The 20,630-nt window shown below is 35.5% G+C and overlaps 1 protein-coding gene across 8 annotated transcripts in view; it reads left to right on the forward strand.

The window, feature by feature from the left end:
- Window positions 1–20,630, forward strand: part of ATL2 (atlastin GTPase 2) — a 55,188-nt gene that overhangs the window by 17,481 nt on the left and 17,077 nt on the right. For 6 of the 8 annotated variants that reach the window (XM_072767267.1, XM_026018911.2, XM_026018910.2 and 3 more), the window contains exon 2: window positions 5,040–5,284. The exons of the other annotated variants lie outside the window; for them this stretch is intronic. In XM_072767267.1, coding sequence (XP_072623368.1) covers window positions 5,040–5,284 — 245 coding nt within the window. The remainder of the gene's footprint in view (window positions 1–5,039; window positions 5,285–20,630) is intronic. 8 annotated transcript variants of the gene reach the window in all.

Raw genomic sequence — 20,630 nt, forward strand, 5'->3', positions numbered from 1 at the left:
TTTTAAGCTGCATAGTATGTCCACGTGGTTAAGAGAACTCTCGGGCCCATTTCCAATGGAGTTCCGCAGTCAACATTAATTTTTACTACTGTAAATAACATTGGTCAGCAAACCTGTACATCTTTGCATCCTTATTTTTTTTTTTTTTTGCATCCTTATTTTTTTATAAGATTCCTACAAATAGCTTTGCCATGGTATAACCTCTTTATGGCTTTTAAAAATATGTGCTAGAATAAGCTTAAAATAATTAGAATAATTAATAATAAAATAATTGGATACTGTTTCCATTTGGTTATAGAGTATAAATGTTGAGTATAAACATACCAGACACAAAAACATTGCTTTTGTCAAACTGCAAATTTTTGTAAATAGACTAAGTAGACTGAATCCAGGCTACTTTCCATAAGAATTGTTTTAAGTTTTTAGTTGGAATGTGAATAATAACTTAAAATATACTTTCATTGTTTTTGAAAAGTCAATTATTCTTTATTTGGTTCTCTTTCTATAAGTTTAGTTTGGGGTTGAAATAATCTAATGTTAGTAACATTTTATTGTAATACAGATTTGTAGTATCTTTTTATTGCCTTAGCTTATAATTAAGCTTGAATGCAGATGGATCTAGGTCAGTTTTGAAGTGTAAATTTTGCTGTTGGAATATATGCTGAATGTATGAGTTTGGCAGATTTAAGATAAAGTATGTTTAAAGAGCAATCAAAAAGACAAGTTTTTTCTTTTTTTATATAGGTTTCTTTTTTTTAGAGCAGTTTTAGGATCATAGCAAAATTGAGTGGAAAGTACAGAGTATGCATATACCCCAGGCCCCACACACATCAACAGCCTCCCTGCTCCAGACCAAAGTGGGTACATTTGTTAGAGTTGATGAATCTTCATTGACTCATCATTATTACTCAAAGCCCACAGTTTACATTAGGCTTCACTTATGGGGTTGTATATTCTTTGGGTTTTGACAAATGTGTAATGCTGTGTGTGTACCTTTATAGCATCAGAGAGAATAGCTTATTGCCCTAAAAATCCTTGTCTCCTTTCCCCTCAACCCCTGGCAATTACTCATCTTTTTTTTTTTTTTTAATTTTATTTATTTATTTATTTATTTTTTATTTATTTATGATAGTCACAGAGAGAGAGAGAGGCAGAGACACAGGCAGAGGGAGAAGCAGGCTCCATGCACCGGGAGCCTGACGTGGGATTCGATCCCGGGTCTCCAGGATCGCACCCTGGGCCAAAGGCAGGCGCCAAACCGCTGCGCCACCCAGGGATCCCCTAATTACTCATCTTTTTTACTACTACAGGTGTCTTTTTGTAGGCCTTGTGGCAAATAGGTTAAGTATACTTAGTGTTAAGGCATGGGGAAATACTTGGGGAACAATTGATTTTCTATAAGTATCTTTCAGCTTTTATCTTGAAAGATCGTTTTGGGAATTGGAGTGGGGAAGAACTGACTTGGAACAGTCAATCAGGAAAATTTATTGGAGATCTGAAGTCACCTTAAGTCATTTTCCGGCATTGAAAAATGGAAATAAAATCACTATTCTCTGCATAGCATTTAACTTTAGTTTAAAATTTTAGAGTGATGCTAAATTTAAAAAGATTTCCAATTGTATGTAATCACTATGTGTTAATGTTTACAAGTAATCTAATGTACATTATTTTTCAGTTGCTTATATCAGTGTTTGATGAATGGAGTTCTTTATCTGTAGTTAGTACAAATTTGGTAGAAAAATCATAATGAGGGAGTAAACTTAAGTGAACCATGTCTCTATAATGTGCTCCATTATACTTTTGAAACATGGTTTGTGCACTTCACTTTGAAGTCTACACACTAGAAATGATGACAAACTAGACACCTGCTGCCTATAAATCTGAGGTACCTATCTTTATCCATGTTAATCAAAGAAAACTGGCTACATGGTAACTATAGTCAACTAATCTAGGTAAAATTTCAAGTTAATAAAAATTTCCTGCCAAGTGATTTGTTTTTATTTTTCAAAAACTAATGCTTTCTTTACTGTAAGAACAAGACTATTTGTTGATTTTTTTTTTAACAAAATCAATCCAAGTTTGGTCATTGTGATATTTTAGCCTTTAATCATTTTGGATTCTTTATAATTAGTGTATTACTTAATAGAACTTAATACTTTTAATTGTAATTTTGTGATAAATACACTACTCTTGAGTTGCTGGAAGTATTTTCCCAAACTAATTAGGTGATTCTCAAATTTGCTTTTAAAATACATAGGGGCAGGTATAAAACTCCTGAATGAAATGTGTAAATTTCATTCAATCAAGAAATATTTATTAAGCACCTGTTAGGTGCCAAGCACTGTTCTGGGTGCTAGGAGATGGAGTGGTCATCAGGGTGATTGAGGTACATATATTCTATGAAGGGAGAGATAATAAGGTACACATGTAAACACATAAAAAAGGGTCATTTTAGATATTGAAAAGGACTGTGGGGAAAAATAACCTGTTTTTTATTTTATTTTTTTTTTATTTATGATAGTCACACAGAGAGAGAGAGAGAGAGGGGCAGAGACATAGGCAGAGGGAGAAGCAGGCTCCATGCACCGGAAGCCCGACATGGGATTCGATCCCGGGTCTCCAGAATCGCGCCCTGAGCCAAAGGCAGGCGCTAAATCGCTGCGCCACCCAGGGATCCCAATAACCTGTTTTTTTAAAGTGATGTGGAGGGGTCTGTAATTTAGACTTGAGTGATCAAGGAAGGCTACACTTAAGAGAATATTTGAGCTGAGACCTAGATGATGGAGAATTAAGCCACACGAGTTTCTAGGGACCGACCATTCCAGATGGGAAAGCAGGACAAAGATTTTTTTTTTTTAAGATTTTATTTATTTATTCATGAGAGACAGAGAGAGAGAGAGAGAGAGAGAGAGGCAGAGACACAGGCAGAGGGAGAAGCAGGCGCCATCCAGGGAGCCTGATGTGGGACTCGATTCCAGATCTCCAGGATCATACCCCGGGCTGCAGGCGGCGCTAAACCGGTGCTGCCCCAGGAGAAAGATTTTAAGGTGGGACACAGGTTTGGCCTGTTCAAGGAAAAGCTAGGGGACTAGATTGCAGGAACCAGATAACACAGGGCTGTGGAGGTTAAGGAACTTTGAGTTCTGTTTTTTTCCTTTATATTTTCTGGTTACAGTGGGAAGCTAATTGAGAGTTTTAAACAGAAGATTGATAGTCTAGAAGGGGGGACATATTCTGAGACTTAAGGAATAAGTATGAATTGATTAGGGCAATGGCATGGAAAAAATATTCCAGACAAAGGAATATCATGAGTGAAATATGAGTATAGAAAGAGCTGTAATAGCATAAGGATCTGAAAAAAGGCTAGCTTGTCTATTTGTAGTTTACAGAGGCGAGAGTAGCACCAAATGAAGCAGGAGAGATTTGGCAGTGAGTACAGGATTTTATGTAGGATCGCAGTTGTTAATCCTCTGTAACTGATTTTTAAGGAGAGTAATTTAGTCACACTCATTTATGTATGTTATTTAGTTGCTACTCTGTGGAATTTAGATCAGATTAGAGGAGGGGGCAAGAAGAGAGACCAGTTAGGTACCACTCTGCATTTGTACCATGAAACTGGAAGTGTTAATATCCTCTTTAATTAAATATTGATTGCTTTTACTTTCAAAGATTCTTCTTTGAAATGGCTTGCTCTTCATACTGTTATTGTTTGCAGTGCATTTTGAAATAGTGTTGCTGCTTTTGCTACTTACAGTTAAAGGTGCCTTGTAATGTGGAAGTAAAGGCTCTCCTAGCTTTTGCAAATCAAAAACTAGATTTTTCTTTCTGTAAGGAGAAAAAAAAATCCATTAATGTAGATACTTCATTTTTAAGAATAGTTGTTAGTTGGATAAGATATTCTAGCAGTGTTGGCTAATAATGTGCCACTCCTCATTGGACTGTCTGCTGGTAGAGAAGGGACAGTCATTGCATTGAACAGAACAGATACTGTACGTCTCCATAGATTGGGAAGGAGCAGTTAGTAGACAGGTTCAAGGGGGAGAGTCTCTTAAAATTGTTGATGTGGAAGAGGATAAGGTCCTCAGGAGTAAGTTGTTGCTACATGGGATAATTGATAGGGAGGAGAGCCAGACAAGGGATATAGACTCTGAAACCAGCTATTAGGTGTTTTTGTTTATTTTTTAAAAGAACAGAAACCTAAACTTTAGAAACTTGTCTCTGCTGTTTCGGGTTTTATAGTTACTCATTGTTGAGTAAAGTTCTGCAAAGGTTACCTTCTTTTGGTGTGCGGGGTGAATGAAGGAAGAGCTTATATAACTGTTTTGGGGAGCTGTGTAATTTTGAAGTGGTGGCTGTGGTCTTTGGTGAAAAAGAGCCCAGAGGCAAATGAAACTATTCTATAGTTAGGCACCTCACTGTTCTTGTGTTTTCCACTAAGATATTAATCCTGTGCTTTGCTTTAATAAGGGAAGCTGTACTCTTAGGTTACTCTTACTAAATTAGGGACTTGTTAGCTTTACCATAAGTGTCCGTTTTAGAAACTTCTTATGACCCTAGCTTAGCCATTTAAGTTTCCCAGGGAACAATGTTTACAACTCCTGTTTTAATCTTTGTGGCTTAGAGTAATTTCCAGGTGATGCCCACAGGGAGAATTGGAATCTGAGTTATTCGGTAAAAGACTCCCCTCCTACTCCCTTTTGCACAGATCAACTTTTTGTGTGCATACAGAAATTGTTTATAGAATAATGCAGGCTCAAGAAACAGCTACTGTTCACGTTTAGCTGTTAAGACTTAATAGTAGAGGCTGTACTCAGTATTGCTGCTTATTGTATATATAATGGGAAATCTTAGCGTATTCTTGGTTCTGTTATAGAGGAGGGAGTGAGAAATCCAGTACGTACTTGAATATTACTTTATGTAACTATTTTCAGATGATCTGCAATAAGGGGGAAATTACTTGAAATTTTGCTTTAGTTGTGATCCTTTAGAAGTTTGTCATGCAGGAATTCAAGTAACCTCTTCTCTTGTTTTAATTCTAGGTGAGAATTATGAAGATGATGACCTAGTAAACTCTGATGAGGTTATGAAGAAACCATGTCCAGTACAGATTGTTCTTGCTCATGAAGATGACCATAACTTTGAGCTCGATGAAGAAGCTTTGGAGCAGATATTGCTACAGGAGCACATACGAGATCTTAACATAGTAGTGGTATCCGTGGCAGGAGCTTTTCGTAAAGGGAAATCATTTCTACTGGACTTCATGCTTAGATATATGTATAACAAGGTGAATAGTGTCTTTTAAATTGAACCCAATTAAAACCAAAACCCAACCTTGTTTAAAAAGAATAGACAAAAAACAGTGAGAACTGTGTCTTTAATTTTACCAAAATCCAGTTCTTGCTAAAACTACTCAGTTAAGACAGTAATCTAAGTTTGTTTGAGTTTTTGATTCCTCTTCATCTCCGTAATTGCTTTTTGCATGTAGTACATGTTGATGCATATGAGTGAGAATCTACGTCAGAGTCATTGTAGCTCTAACCCGAGATGTCTGAGTATACGCTAAGGTCTCTGATACACTGTTCATCTCTCCCTTTTTGTTATTTCTTCACATATTCCCCCCCCCCCCCCCCCCGCCTTTTTAAAAAGATTTTATTTATTCATGAAAGACACACAGAGAGAGAGGCAGAGACACACACACACACACACAGAGAGAGAGAGAGAGAGAGAGAGGCAGAGACACAGGCAGAGGGAGAAGCAGGCTCCCTACATGGAGCCTGCTGTGGGACTCCATCCCAGGACTCCAGGACCACGCCCTGGGTCGAAGGCAGGCACTAAACTTTTGAGCCATCCAGGATCCCACACATTCCCCTTCTTAATCACCTTTCCAACAATGTGTGAAGTGGGCTGATAGAGACTTTTGTAAAAGTACACCTGTGCTCTTCAAATAAGTCCGCTTCAGTCACTATTACATTTTGAGCTAAAGTCCAGTTCCTTAGAGTGGCTTCCAAGGCCTTTGATGATGTCTGAGCTTCGTATCTTGCTTCTCTGTGTCAAGCATACCATCGTATTTGCAGTTCCTCAAGTGTTTCTTGTTATTTCTTCAAATGTTGCTTTATCTTTGGCTAATCTTTGCATAGCAGGCCTACCCTGATTTTATTTTTATTTTTTTTATGTAGGCTCTATGCCCAAAGTGGGACTTGAACTCACAACCCTGAGATCAAGAGTCACATGCTTGTGACTGAGCCAGCCAGGTGCCCTGAGGCCTCCTCTGATTTTTAAGACTATTTTATATTCTCCTCCCACCTCTGATGCGCAAGTCATTTGTTTCATTGATACTGTTTTACTTACTTATTTTTCCTGGCGAGTTTAACCTCTGTCAGGAGTGGGTCTTATCTTGATTACCATATCTCCCTCATCTAACACATTAATTGTCCCATAGTAAGCACTTCTTGTTTTGACCAGTGAATCTCCCCTTCTCCACAGATTTTCACTTTTTCATGATACCAAGCAATTGTTATTTCCCTCTCTCCCCGGATTTTGGCATTCTCCCCTGAAAAAAAAGCAAAAAATAATTTCACTTGAATCAGAATGTTTTTCTAACCATTGAATATTGGGCTGAGGGAGGGAGAATTTGATAGGGACAAAGAAGGAGGACTTGGAAATTTGGAGTGCCGCACTTAGGAGGAAGAACTCTCATTACAGGGGCGTTTGACATTCAGAAGCCACATGAAGATGCTAGAAATAACGCTTTGACAGAATTATGTAATTGTCTAAACACATGTCAGGGTGCTCACCTTTACAAGTTCTAAATCAATCTGTAACTGGGTGTGCATCTGCCTTAAGGTAAGTAACAAGGTAAACATTCCTAGCTGATTTTCCAGGAAACTTTTCAGTAAATTCTTTTCATAAGATCTCCTCAGGCATGGTCAGGTATGCCTCAATATCAAGAATGTAGTTCATATTAAACAGCACTATGTTACATGTGTAGCAAACTGAGAAAGATGCAGTATTTTATCCATTTAGATTATTTCTCACAATTTTACATCTGAAATAGAGAAATGAATAAATAGTGGCATATTCTTTTTAAAAAAGACTGTACATTTAAAGATGATAATTGAGGTTCTGACTCCTTAAGTAAGCTTATACTATTGTATGTATGTGTGTCTTGAGATGTTGAGTACAAATGTATTTGATTCCAGGTAGGTCACAGACAGAATGTTCAAAGGGGAAGGAAGTGTAGATCACTTACCTAGCAATGACAGATAAATTTCACCTCAGGTGCCATTTCTGCATCAATCTCTGATCAATTAGTAGTGGTGGTTCAGGAGGGGAGTAGCATGTGTCTTGTATTTACCGTCTCTGAAGTAACACAATATCCCTTTTCCTGGGGGAGACACTGAAGCCATAGGAAGGTTATCAGGACCCGAGTGAGGTTATATACCTACTTAGTGGCTTCTAAGCTGAAATATCTTTACTAATTTTTGATTGATAAGGTTTCCATATAGAATTTCTGATATAAATAATCTTACTCTGTTAATTAAAAATGACGCTAAACATAGTCTGAATTTTGGGACAGCATGCCTCCACTTACACTGATTTAGTGGTGGGTCATGCTTTTCCTAGGAGAATGAAAGTATAGAAGGAAAGTCACAATGGAATAGTTCTGAATTTATTTCATTAACCATATCTTGCCTGCAAAGGTGTTATGATAGCGGAAGAAGGTAGGAGATGAGCAGCGGCTTGTACTGACTTTGTCTTTTTATTGACGTGAGTCAATTTATGTAAGGATGCAGTTCACTAAAGGAGCGAAATATAAATATTTTACTTTACGATTTAGAAATAGATGACTTCATTTTGAGTAATTAGTAAAGTAATACAAGATTGAATGTGAGCTTGTTTCTGTTGGATAAAAATGAAAACTTCAGTATTCAAATTCTTAAAACTAAGAATATTCTGAGGTTTTTATCAAACATTTCCAAATTATAGGGGAAATTCTGATTTTTAGGTCTTATATTCTTGTGAAGTAAATAGCTTTTTACACAGGGTTTTTGTTTTGTTTGAGCTACCACTGTGTTTTGAAAAGATTGTTTTAAAAGTATAGGAGGAAAGAAGTTAGTCTTTTGTAAACAAGAGATGAACTAAACATTTTTCTAGAATAAGATTCTGTTGTGTATTGGAATTGATCAATAACTACAGTTCAACTTTTACCATGAAATATAAGATATGAAAGGGTCACTAAAATTGTTGATTCTTGAATTCATAAAGTAGTAGCACATTTTGAACTTAAAAGGATATCACTTACGACATTCACTATGAATGCCACATATGAGGAATACTACAGAAATTCAAATATTGTTGGTGAACCTAGTAATTTGTAAGTAGAATATTTATTTTTTGTAAAAGAGTTTTTCTCCAAAAGTGTAAATTCTCAAAAAGCTGTAAATAATTATAAAAATTTATGTGAGAAATATTAGGTCTATTATGTCAGTATTTAAAAAAATCATTATTTGTAAAAGTAGAGAGTTATATAAGAGGAGATGAAAATCTGTAATGAGAAACAGAATAGGTGGTAGTGGTGGGAGAGAGGATGACTTTTCCTTGTGAATTATATATGTATACTCAAGTATTCTATGCCTTTCCCTTTCTAATGCTGATTTGGTTGTTGGGGGGTGTAGTTTAGATAAATGTATTTTTTCTTTTCTTTTTTTCCTGGAGTATAATTTATATACAGAAAAGTATCCAAATCTTTAATTGTATAGCTTTCTGAAATTTTACACATGTACACACCCATATTCCCACTACCCAGATAAAGATACAGAACCTCACCCCCCACCTTATTATATCCCTTCCAGTTAATATCTACCCCCTAGTTAATATCTACTCCAAAAGATAACTGTTATCCTGGATTCTTGTACCACAGACTGGTTTTGCCTAGTTTTGAACTGCATGTAAATGAAATCATACTATAAAAGCTTGTGTTTGGCTTCTTTGAGGTATCTATGAAATGTGTCCATGGTTTTTTTTTTTTTTTTTTTTTTTTTTTAATTTTTATTTATTTATGATAGAGAGAGAGAGAGAGAGGCAGAGACACAGGCAGAGGGAGAAGCAGGCTCCATGCACCGGGAGCCCGATGTGGGATTCGATCCCGGGTCTCCAGGATCGCGCCCTGGGCCAAAGGCAGGCGCCAAACCGCTGCGCCACCCAGGGATCCCTGTCCGTGTTTTTGCATGTAGTGATCGTTCATTATTTTTGTTACTTTGTTATCTGCTGTATGATTATACCACATTTTATTTATTCATTTAGCTGTCAGTGGATATTTGTTTTGATCTTACCAGTTTTAGTAAGTTGATTTTTGTGAATCCCCTGCTTCCCAAGTAGATTACACCTGTGATAATCAGAAGTAGTAGAAGAGTGCTGATCAAAAATTATCATGTAAAAGTAATTTGAATTTCAGGAATTGGTTTAGGAAGGTCAAAACTTAATTTAGAATTAAATTATGAATGTAAAACTTAATACTTGGGATATATGGGTGAGAGCTGCTACTGAACTCTTGTAGCTAGAGTCTTAATTCTGTACAGAGTTGCTTGTACTTTTATATCATTTTCTGTTTTTTAAAAAAATTTTATTGTGAGTTTTTAACACCTATATATAAAAGTAGATGATAGCATAATGAGTGCTCATGTATTTATAGTTATCAACTCAATCTCATTTCATCTATACTCCCAACTCATTCCATACTTTATATGTTGTTTTGAAGTATGTCCAGGTATAGAATTTGTCAATATTATAGTATATATCTCTTTAAAGAGAAGGGGTTTTGTGGACATTACAATAATATCATGCATAAAAACAAGTAATTCGTAAGTTAGGTAATAAAAGGGATAAACTTTCCAGTTGACTCATGTTTTAATTTAAAAATTTTTTTACAGTTCAAGTCAAGATTGAACCAAATGAGATCCACATTGTGATTGGTGGCCTTTAAAGTGCTTTTAATTCTTTTTAGGCTTCCCTCCGTCTCTTTCTTGGCAGTTTATTTTTTAAAGAAATTAGTTGCTGGTCTTACAGTTTCCCCAGTCTGGATTTGCTGTTGTTGTTTTTTTTATTTTTATTTTTTATTTTTTATTTTTTTTATCTGAATGGTGTAGTTTTACATGTTCTTTTGTCCTGTGAATGTACTATAAATTGTGAGTTAAATCTATGGACTTGATCCGACTCAGGACTTGTTCGACTTTTTGGCAAGAGCATCTCATAGATGATGTATTCTTCCATGAGGAAGTACAGATTATCTCTTAAGATAACAGTTTCTGAATCTTTGTCGAATTCTAGGTATTCTGATTATTGGGCATTTAATAGGTATTATCTCACTCAGTATTCACATTACCCCAATACAGTAATATTAGTATTTCAACTTGATAGGTAAGGAAATGAGGCTAAATTTAAAAGACATGGCAAGGCTGAGTGAGACCAGCCAGACCAGGCAGTTTGATTCCAAAGTCTTTATTCTTAAAACCACTATGTAAAATGACATTTGGTCCTTTTCCATACTTTCACTGAACTGTTCTTTTGAAAATGGTCACTTTCAGTGTCTATTTCAGTAGTTGAGATAGACTGACAGGGGTGCATGCCTGTTAACTTGTTTGCTGCCTACTGGTATCTATGCTTAGGTGAGTAAAGAGTTTTGACTACATTTATAACATAATTACTAAAGGCATTTTAAGGGAAACTATATATAGTTTTTATATTTTACTAGAGTTGCTCCCTGAATGGCTTCCAGAGATCAGGAGTAAGAACTATCTTTAAGGATCATATGTGCTGCACATATAATTTGCCAAAAGCACAAATAACTCCGAATTGGCCATATGGGATGTTGAACTTGATTTCACCCTTTTTTTTCCCCTAAGGCTAATAACAATGTCTGAGACGTGAGACTTGTGGGAAATGTGTGGATGCATGAAGGAAGGCTTGTTTCATGTTCTTTTCTAAGAAAGAAATGTATTTAGAGTATGAATAATATTTTTAAAAGGTTCTTCCAAGGGTCATTATTTTTTTTGTGGTATGACTTACAATAAAGTGCATAAACCTTATTAGTATAGCCAGTGATTTTTGTGTACCTATACTTTTGTAACCACTGCCACTCAAATCAAGAAAGAGAACATTACTAGCACTCTAGAAGGCTCTCTCGTGTTGCCTGCCAGGTATTACTATCTTCAACACCAAGAGTCTGCCACAATCCTGACTTACATCACCACAGATTAGTTTTGTCTACTCTTGATTGAACTTTACGTAAATGTAATCATATTCAGTCTTGTGTCTCATTTCGTTCACTCAACATTGAATCTAAGAGATTTATCTGTGTTATCACATGCATTAGTAATTGTTATTGCTGAGTGGTATTTCATTGGATGAAGATAAATCACAATTTATTTACTCCTTTTGACAGATATGAGTTATTTGTAATATTTGTCTGTTATGAATAAAGCTACCATGAAATTCTTATCTAAGTCTTGGTGACATAAGTACTTATTTCTGTCGGTTATATTCCCAAGAGTAGAAATGCTAGGTCCATAATGCCCATTTAACTAGATGGACTGCCAAAATTTTTTCCAAAGTGGCTTTACCAATTTGTACTTCCATGAGCAATGTAAGAGATTTACGTTTGTTATGCATCTTATGAACACTATTGTCTTTTTAATTTTAGCTGTTCTGATAGGTATGCATTTTGTAAGTTTTAAGTCATCATCATACTCTATACAGGTTCATGTTTATAAAACTGTTGCTACATTTAATGTAGAAATTTAGCTTATTCATCTAACTATTACTTGAACTGAATTAACTTGTGTATTTCACTTATGACAGGTGAAAGGAATACTGTATATAACTTATGTGATAAACTGCTGAAAATTTAAATTTTACATTGTTCTATTTTTGCCTATGCAGGAAGCCAGCAAAAAAATTTTTTTAAGGCAGCAAAATTTGATCAGAATTTTAATAAAGAAAATAAAAATTGTTAGGCTTATTTTTATCCCTGAATATAAGATAAAGGGTTGAGTTATGTGAACTGTGGATTACCCTTTTTTCATTAGCACAGTGGCCTTTTTTTTTCCTCTTAGATTTTGATTTCTGGGCTGAAACTAACCTTCTGTTCTCTCATATGCAGGTTTAAAATTAGCGTGAGTAATTTCAGTTAGAAAAACTTCACCAAATGTTGCCAAAGCTAGAGGAATCAAAAGCAGATGAGATGGTGTAGTCTACAATATATTGTTCAAAGTCCTTATAGCAGTATCTTAGGAGAGGCTTTCTCGGTTGCATTCCTGAGTGTCTATTCCCTGAAAAATGTTCTGTTGTTTGTAGCCTTTGAAAACATCTCTCCAGCTATAAGCCCCACATGTATATACTGCCTGTTTTGTAGTATCATCACAATTACAGTACCTGTGTCATCATATATTTGTACTTGGGAGAACATAAATTGTTCTAACAGATCTTTTTTCCATTCTGAAATCTGTTTCTTTTAAGTTAAAATTTACTATTTCTCGGGCACCTGGGTGGCTCAGTGGTTGAACATCTGCCTTTGTCTCAGGTAGTGATCCCGGGGTCCTGGAGTTGAGTCCCATATCTGGCTCCCTGTGGAAATCCTTCTTCTCCCTCTGCCTATGTCTCTGCCTCTCTCTCTGTGTCTCTCATGATTAAATAAATAAAATCTTAAAAAAAAAAATAAAATTTACTATTTCTAAAGTACTTGATTTCATTTAGGTCATTTATTGAAGGATATTTTTAAGTAATAGACTGTTAATGTAAGAACTGATCAAACACATTAAGACATTTAGGGTGTTAAACAGTCTTGTATAAATTAAGTGCCTTTTATTATTAACTGTTGTTGAAGAATAGTTTTTTAAAGTTATTAACTCCCTGTCTCTCTCATTCTCCCAGACAATTTTGCTGTTTAACTGAATGAGTTTTCGTTCAGGAATGTTTGTTCCATTTGAAACATCATTTTCTTACACATTTTAAAAATAACTAATAGGATGCATTTTCTTTAGATACTTTGGATAATGGTTATCATAATCCGTCCATCAAAAAGCAAGTTTAGGGGCACCTGGGTGGCTCAGTTGGTTAAGCAGCTGACTCTTGATTTCTGCTGAGGTTATGGTCACAGGGTCCTGGGATTGAGCCTGGGGCATCTGCTTGAGAATATTCTCTCTTTTTCCCTCTGCCCTTCTCCCCTTGTTCATGTGCACTTAAACGCATGCGCGCGCTCTCTCACAAATAAAATCTTAAAAAAACCCAAACAAGTTTAGTGGTGCCTGGCTGTTTTAGTCAGTAGAGTATGCGACTCTTGATGTTGAAGTTGTAAGTTTGAGCCCTATGTTGGGTGTAGAGATTACTTAAAAATAAAAACATCTTAAAAAAAAAACATAAGCCATAGGATTTATGACATATTGCACTAGTACATGGATATATAGCAGAACCTCCAGTGGACTTTCCTTTTCCTCCTAGACTTCTGTAGTAGTATGGGATGGATTTTGTATGACTGGAAGTCTTTTGTTAAGCTTGTCTACTAAGTGTATTTGATTTTTGTTTTTTCTTTTAACAGCTTTATTGAGATATAATTCATACACCATATAATCCATCCAATTAAACTGCACAGTTTTATGGTTTTTAGTATATTCGCAGAGTTGTACTTGGAAGGGACCTAGAATAGACAGTCACAAAATATGGTGATAGTTGTCACCAAAAATCAAGTTTAGAATATTTTTATCACCTAAAAATGAGAAAAATGAAGCCCTGTATCCTTTAACTATCACTTCCCCTTCTCTACCTCCAAAACCTCTGGCCTTAAGGAACTACCAATTTTTTTTGTCTCTATAGATTTGCCTCTTCTGGACATACACATAAATAATATATGTGGGTTTTTTTGGTGACTGGCTTCTTTCATTTAGCATAATATTTTATTTTTTTAAAATATTTTATTTATTTAAGAGAGAGCATGAGTGGGGGTTTAGAGGTAGAAGGAGAAGGGAGCCTGACACTGGGCCTGATCCCAGGACCCTGAGATCATGACCTGAGCCAAAGGCAGATACTGAACCAACTGAGCCACTTAGGCACCCCTAGCATAACATTTTAAAGGTTCATTTATGTTGTAGCATTATCAGTGCTTCATTACTTTTTAAGACAATATTATTTTATTTATAGATATACCACATTTTCTTTATCCAGTTTATCAGTTAATGGACATTTGGGTTGTTTCCACCTTTTGGCTTATGAATAATGTTATAATTATCTGAATACATGTTAATATAATTCACTAATTATAAAACAGTAGTATATAATAATAATAATGGAATTAGCAAGGGTCTAGCTTCAATTCTTTTGAATATGCCTATCCATTTGTTCCAGCACCATTTGTTGAAAGGCTGTTCTTTCTCCATTGAATGGTCTTGGTACTTTTTTTGTCGAGAATTAGTTGATCATAGACATATGCATTTATTTCTGGACTCTCAGTTTTATTTCATTGATCTATATGTCTATTCTTAATGCCAGGACCAGACTCTCTTGGTTACCATTGCTCTTTAGGGAAGTTTTCAAATCAAGAGGTGAGAGTCCTCTTATTTTGTTCTTTTTAAAGATTGTCAATTCTTAAAAAATAAAAAATAATAGTAAAAAAAGATCGTCTGGGGATCCCTGGGTGGCTCAGTGGTTTAGAGCCTGCCTTTGACCCAGGGCGCGATCCTGGAGTCCTGGGATCGAGTCCCACGTGGGGCTTCTGGCATGGAGCCTGCTTCTCCCTCCTCCTGTGTCTTTGCCTCTCTTTCTATCATAAATAAATAAATCTTTAAAAAAAAAAAAGATAGTCTATTATAGGTTCCTTGCAAGTCCATGCATATGAATTTTAGACCTAGCCTGTTGGTTTTATGGGAAGTTAGCTGGAATTCTGTTGGTGATTAGGTTGACTGTGAAAGATCAACTTGAGTATTGCCATATTCCTATTAAGTGTCCCACTTCATGAACATGAGATTTTTTCCGTTTATTTGTTTTAAAAATGTTTTTCTATTTATTTAGATCTTTAATTTTTTTTCAAAAATGCTTAATGATTTGCAGAGTATGTTCTACTTTTGATAAATGTATTACTTTTTAAATGCTATTAAGTATGGAATTGTGGTTCTTTTTGTTTTTGTTTTTTTGAGAGCGAGAAGGAAAGCAAGAGAGATTGGAGAGGGACAGGGAGAAGCAGACTCATCACCAAGCAGAGAACCCAATGAGGACATGATCATGACCTGAGCTGAAGGCAGATGCTTAACCAGATGAGCCATCCAGGCACCCCTGAAATTGTTTTCTTAATTTTATTTTCAGATCGTTCATTGCAAGCTTCCATCAAATATAATCAATTTTTATATATCGATCTTGTATTCTGCGACCTTGTTCAGTTCCTTCATTAGTTTCAATAGTTCTCTAGTGTGTTCTTTAGAGTTTTCTACATACCAGGTCATGTCATCTGTAAACAGAGATAGTTTTACTTCATCCTTTCCAATCTAAGTACCTCTTAACCTCTTTTTGGCTAAGTATCCTGTCTAGAATCTCCAGTACAATGTTGAGTACAAGTGGTAAGGTTGATATTCTTATTTGTTTTCTTAATCTTTGGGGGAGGAAACATTGAAGTTCTCACCATTATCTATGATTTTTAGCTGTAGGAATTTTTGTATTTTTTTTAAATCAAGTTCAGAAGTTCCTCTCTGTTACAAGTCTGTTCGGAGGTTTTGTTTTCTTTTGTTTTTTAATCATGAATAGTTGTTGGATTTTGTCAAGTGCTTTTTCTGTGTATTTGTCGATATGGTCATGTGATTTTTCTTAGCTTGTTGATACGTTATTAATTTTTTGAGTATTGAGTCAGTTCTTGCATTCCTGGAATAAGTCTCATTTAGCTGTGGTGTATAATTTTTTTTAATATACATTATTGGATTTAATTTGCTAACATTTTGTTGAATGTTTTTGCATCTATGTTCCTGTGCTATATGGGTCTGTAGCTTTCCTTTTAATGTCTGCAGAACTTTTTCACCTTCACAAACTGAAACTCTGTACCCATGACACTCCCATTTTTCCCCTCCCCCTCAGTGCCTGGTAACTACCATTCTCCTTGTCTCCATGAATTTATTGTAGGTACTTCATATAAATAGAATCATACAATATTTGTTATTTTGTGGCTGGCTTATTTCATTTAGTATAATGTCATCAAAGTCAAGGACATCTTTTAACCAGTTTTTTTTTTTTTTAATTCTTCGTTAGTGTGCACCTAAGTTGATAGAGTTGTCCTTTGCGCCTGTGACTTGGATAAGTCATAATGTTATCTGTCTAGCCCCCAAAGAGAGGAGTTGGACATGGGGTTAGGTAAGATGTTAGATAATTTAAAACTGTTTTAAGACTGTTTCTTAATTTGTTCTAGGATTTGTAGAGGATTCTTACGTATTTAAATAAAAAGACTAACTGATGCTTTGTGGTCAGAATATGTATATTACTCTATCCACAATTTGGATGTTGATTGTTAATAACCTACCTCCTTAATTAGGTAGATTTACAAGATTAAAATTTTCATCTGTGGTGCTTTTGTGGGGGAATGTCTCTCAACTAAGAAGGGTCTCCTCTTTTATTGTAGTGTTACTTGAAACTTTAATTTCATCTCTTTTGTCAGTTTTTCCTCCTAGCTATGATAAGTTACTATGGTCTTTATTCTTCCAATCTGCCCATTGAAGGGTGTAGGCCTTCAAACAGGAAGTTGTGTGTGTTCTGACATTGACCTGCCTGGCTGGACCACCCACTCTGTTTAAAATTTACCTAGCTTGTTTCACTTTATTGCTAGGGAGTGTTATCTTGCCTATGGTGAAATAAGAATTTGTTTCTTATTGGGCAGCCCAGGTGGCTCAGTGGTTTAGCGCTGCCTTCGGGCATGATCCTGGAGATCCGGGATCGAGTTCCACGTCGGGCTCCCTGCATGGAGCCTGCTTCTCCCTCTGCCTGTGTCTCTGCCTCTCTCTCTCTCTCTCTCTCTCTCTCTGTCTCATGAATAAGTAAATAAAAATCTTAAAAAAAAATTTTGTTTCTTATTATTTAGAGTAAGTAGGGTTTCTTTCTTTATTTTTTTTTGGGGGGTTTCTTTATTATTGATAATTATATTACATTGGTAAGTCTTTTTGGCAAGGCTTATGTTTATTCTCTATAGTATTTGATTATATTTAAAGTTCAGGTGTTTTTAGATTACTTTTTACCATTGAAATTCATTCTAAAAGATCTCTTTTTTTACTGAAGGACTAAGATTATTTTTGGAATTCTGAGTTTTAAGGCTTTTTTTCGTCTCCCCAGTAGTAAATGGCACCAGTTTACTGTATTTCAGTTCTTAGATTTATTTTTAGTAACTTATGACAAATATCTTTTTACAGTGAGACTGCTTTTAGAATTCCCTAGAATGCTTCTGAAGGGCAGGAAAGTTTGTTCTTGTGTACTGTTGTAGCCCTAGAACCTAGAACGTAGCTGATACGTGGTAGGGGTTCAGTGAATACTTGCTGAGTGAATGTATGAATATGTTTCATGGAGCTTATCAGTATTCAGTATGATATAGTGATAGACTTCTTCAAGTTTTACCTTTCTTCTCTTTAAAAAAAGATTTAGAGAGAGAATGTCTATGAGTGGGGGGAGGGCAAAAGGAGAGGATCTCAAGCAGGCTCCCTGCTGATTGTGGATCCTGACTCTGGGCTCCATCTCACCACCCATGACATCATGACCAAGATCAAGAGTCTGACGTCCAACCAACTGAGCTACCCAGGTGCTCCTCTTTCATACTTTTATTGACTAATAAATTTAGTGGTTTTTAAACATTTCCGTAACAGGGTGAACTAGGAAACCATGATACATAGTAGATTTTTTTTATGAGATTTTTTTTTTTTTTTTGAGACATCAATTGTTTTTAAGTTTTGGAGAAGGTAAGATTAGCAGATATGTTGGCCTGTGATTTCAGTCATGTCTGCTTTTTAAAATTTGTTTTTACTTTCTTGTCTGTGTAATTGATTTTGGGAATAATAAAAGGGATCGTATTTCTTCCATAAATCTTACCCATGCTCAAAAGGAAACACATTGAAGCTTAGTAAAATTTTTTGTGTTCATTTATTGAACAAATATTTTGAGTGCCTACTGCAGGTCAGGTGTTATTCTATGTCCTGGGAATACTAATCTGTGTTTTTCTATGTCCTGGGAATACTGATCTATGTTTTGAGACAAAAAAAAAACAAAAAACAAAAAATCAAAACTTCCTTCTTCATGGAACATACATTCAGATGACATCATGGAACTTACAGTCTCATACATTCTTATAGATACATAAGACAAGTAAAATATAGAATAAAAATTGATTAACAGGGTGGATTCTTTTTAAGTTGTTCATATAGGTTGGACCTTTTAAAAATAGTTTATCAAGTACCACTTTGGCATTGTTAGGAGAATGAGAAGCCACACGTGAGAGCCTAAAATGGGATAAGACACTTTGGTAGGAACAATTTGGTAAACAGAGGTGGAATTTATACCGTGTGCTCTGAAGACTCACGCAAGAAGTGCAGTCCAAAGCCATGTAAAGATAACCACCTGTAGTGTCAGCAGTATTCTTAGGAATTCATAAAAGTTAGAGTTCCTTGATTGCTGGCTCAGTCCACGCAGAGAACAGGTGGAACAAAGGTATAGATCTGCTAAACAACACACATATTTAGAATAGTGATCTTTTTGGTATGGCAGAAAATTGTGTGTGTGTGTGTGTGTGTGTGTGTGTGTGTGTGTGTGTGTTAGGGGGATCGTAGGGACTATTGGGAGCAGAGATAGGAAAAGTAAATTAAAAGTGGGTTGTATACAACAGATCTCCAGAGTTCTATAGATAAATGGGGAACTGCAGATGACTTTTTTAAAAAAGATTTTATTTATTTACTTATTTGGGGGTGGGGCAGAGGGAGAGAATCTCAAGCAGAGCCCAACTTGGAGCTCCATCTTACCACCCATGAGATCATGACCTGAGCTGAAACCAAGAGTCAGATGCTTAACCAACTGAACCACCCAGGCACCTCTGCAGATAACATTTTAGGACAGTAGCATGATTCCATTTCTTGTTGAGAAAATTAAGTGACTATGGAAGGATGGGTTGGAGAATATAGCGTGGAGGTATAAGAAGACCTATGTGGAGCATCCAAAATATAGTCCAAGGGGCAAGACCACCATTGGGCTTGTTTAGGGGATATCATAATCTCTCTAATCCTTGGAAGGGCCCCTCCTGAAGTGCAAGTCCTTAGTATATAATGTAAATAGAGTTGTGCCATGAGGTAGCTTTGTCACCAAAAGGGATGAAGGGGCCTTAAGTTGAAGACACTGAAAAGTGAAGAAGACTGCAAGAGAATTTTGTGATTGATAAGATTGGTAACCTGTTGGGGATGGGAGTTTTGTGGGATAATAATAACTATAGGATGGCTTGAAGTTTAAGGCTGATTTTTACATTAGATGATGGTCTAGACAACACTTTTTTTTTCCCCACCTTAAATCTGTTTTTCATAAATTGTTTCATTCCTCATTGAGCCTACTTTAAACATCTTTACTCTTAATGTGACCTTTGCTATCTGTTTTGGACTATGTATCTAAGCTTGTTAAAAGTATTTCTGAAACAAAGGAATTTTTCCTGTGGGTTACTTTTGAGTAAAGGGTATGTGGGCTAAAGTATAGGGATCTTGATATCTGTCAAACTTATTCATTTATTGTGTCCCAGAATTAATTTTCCAGATAAATTATCTTATTATGTATTAATTTTTATGTTATTTCACGACATTTAATTATAACCGTCTAGCCCTGTGGTTTAGGTAGAACATTTTATTTGGAAAATTTTAAACATAACCAAAGATAAGATAGTATAATAAACCCCAATGTATGTATCAACATTTTGTTGGTCTTGTTTCATCTGTATACCTCCCTGCACTTTTATTTTTTTGCTGGAATATTTTAAAGCAAATGCCGGGCATATTTTTTCACCATAAGTACTTGAGTATTTAACAGATAAGAACTCTGTTATTGTTAGTATTACCCACAGTGCCGTTATCACACCAAACAGTCATTTTTACTGTGAGTTAGCACTGCCTAGTAAAATATCCTGTCTGGGTTCAGATGTCCCTTTTGGTTTTAAAAAAGGCTTTTTTTCTCTTTTAAACCAAAAAAAACAATTGGACTGTTTGAATCTGATTCTAAATAAGTGTTTTGGTTATTTTTAAAGTTGATATTTTTTAAAGAGAAAATTAAGGCAGCGTGAAAACATTTTAGTATAAGCTATTTTAAGAGACGAGTGCTTTTTTAACAGCCATTCTTTCTGGAACTTAGTTTTGCTTATCTGTACAAGGTGTCACAATAGCTAGTATCTATTTTTTATGATTTTTAAACATAGGAAATCTTCAAAATGGGGAGAAAGTGGGTATGATCTCACTTATCTAGAAGCCTAGGGAATGAAAACGTGAGATTTGAGATGGTTTAGTTTGTAGGAGAGTGTCTATAAGACCAAAGCACCTCAGATAGGACTTGGAATTGCTTTTGTAACTGCTTGTGTAATGTTAAAGTGTATTTTATCTTGC

Source organism: Vulpes vulpes, chromosome 8 (assembly GCF_048418805.1).
Source record: "Vulpes vulpes isolate BD-2025 chromosome 8, VulVul3, whole genome shotgun sequence".
NCBI classification, from domain to species: Eukaryota; Metazoa; Chordata; class Mammalia; order Carnivora; family Canidae; genus Vulpes; species Vulpes vulpes.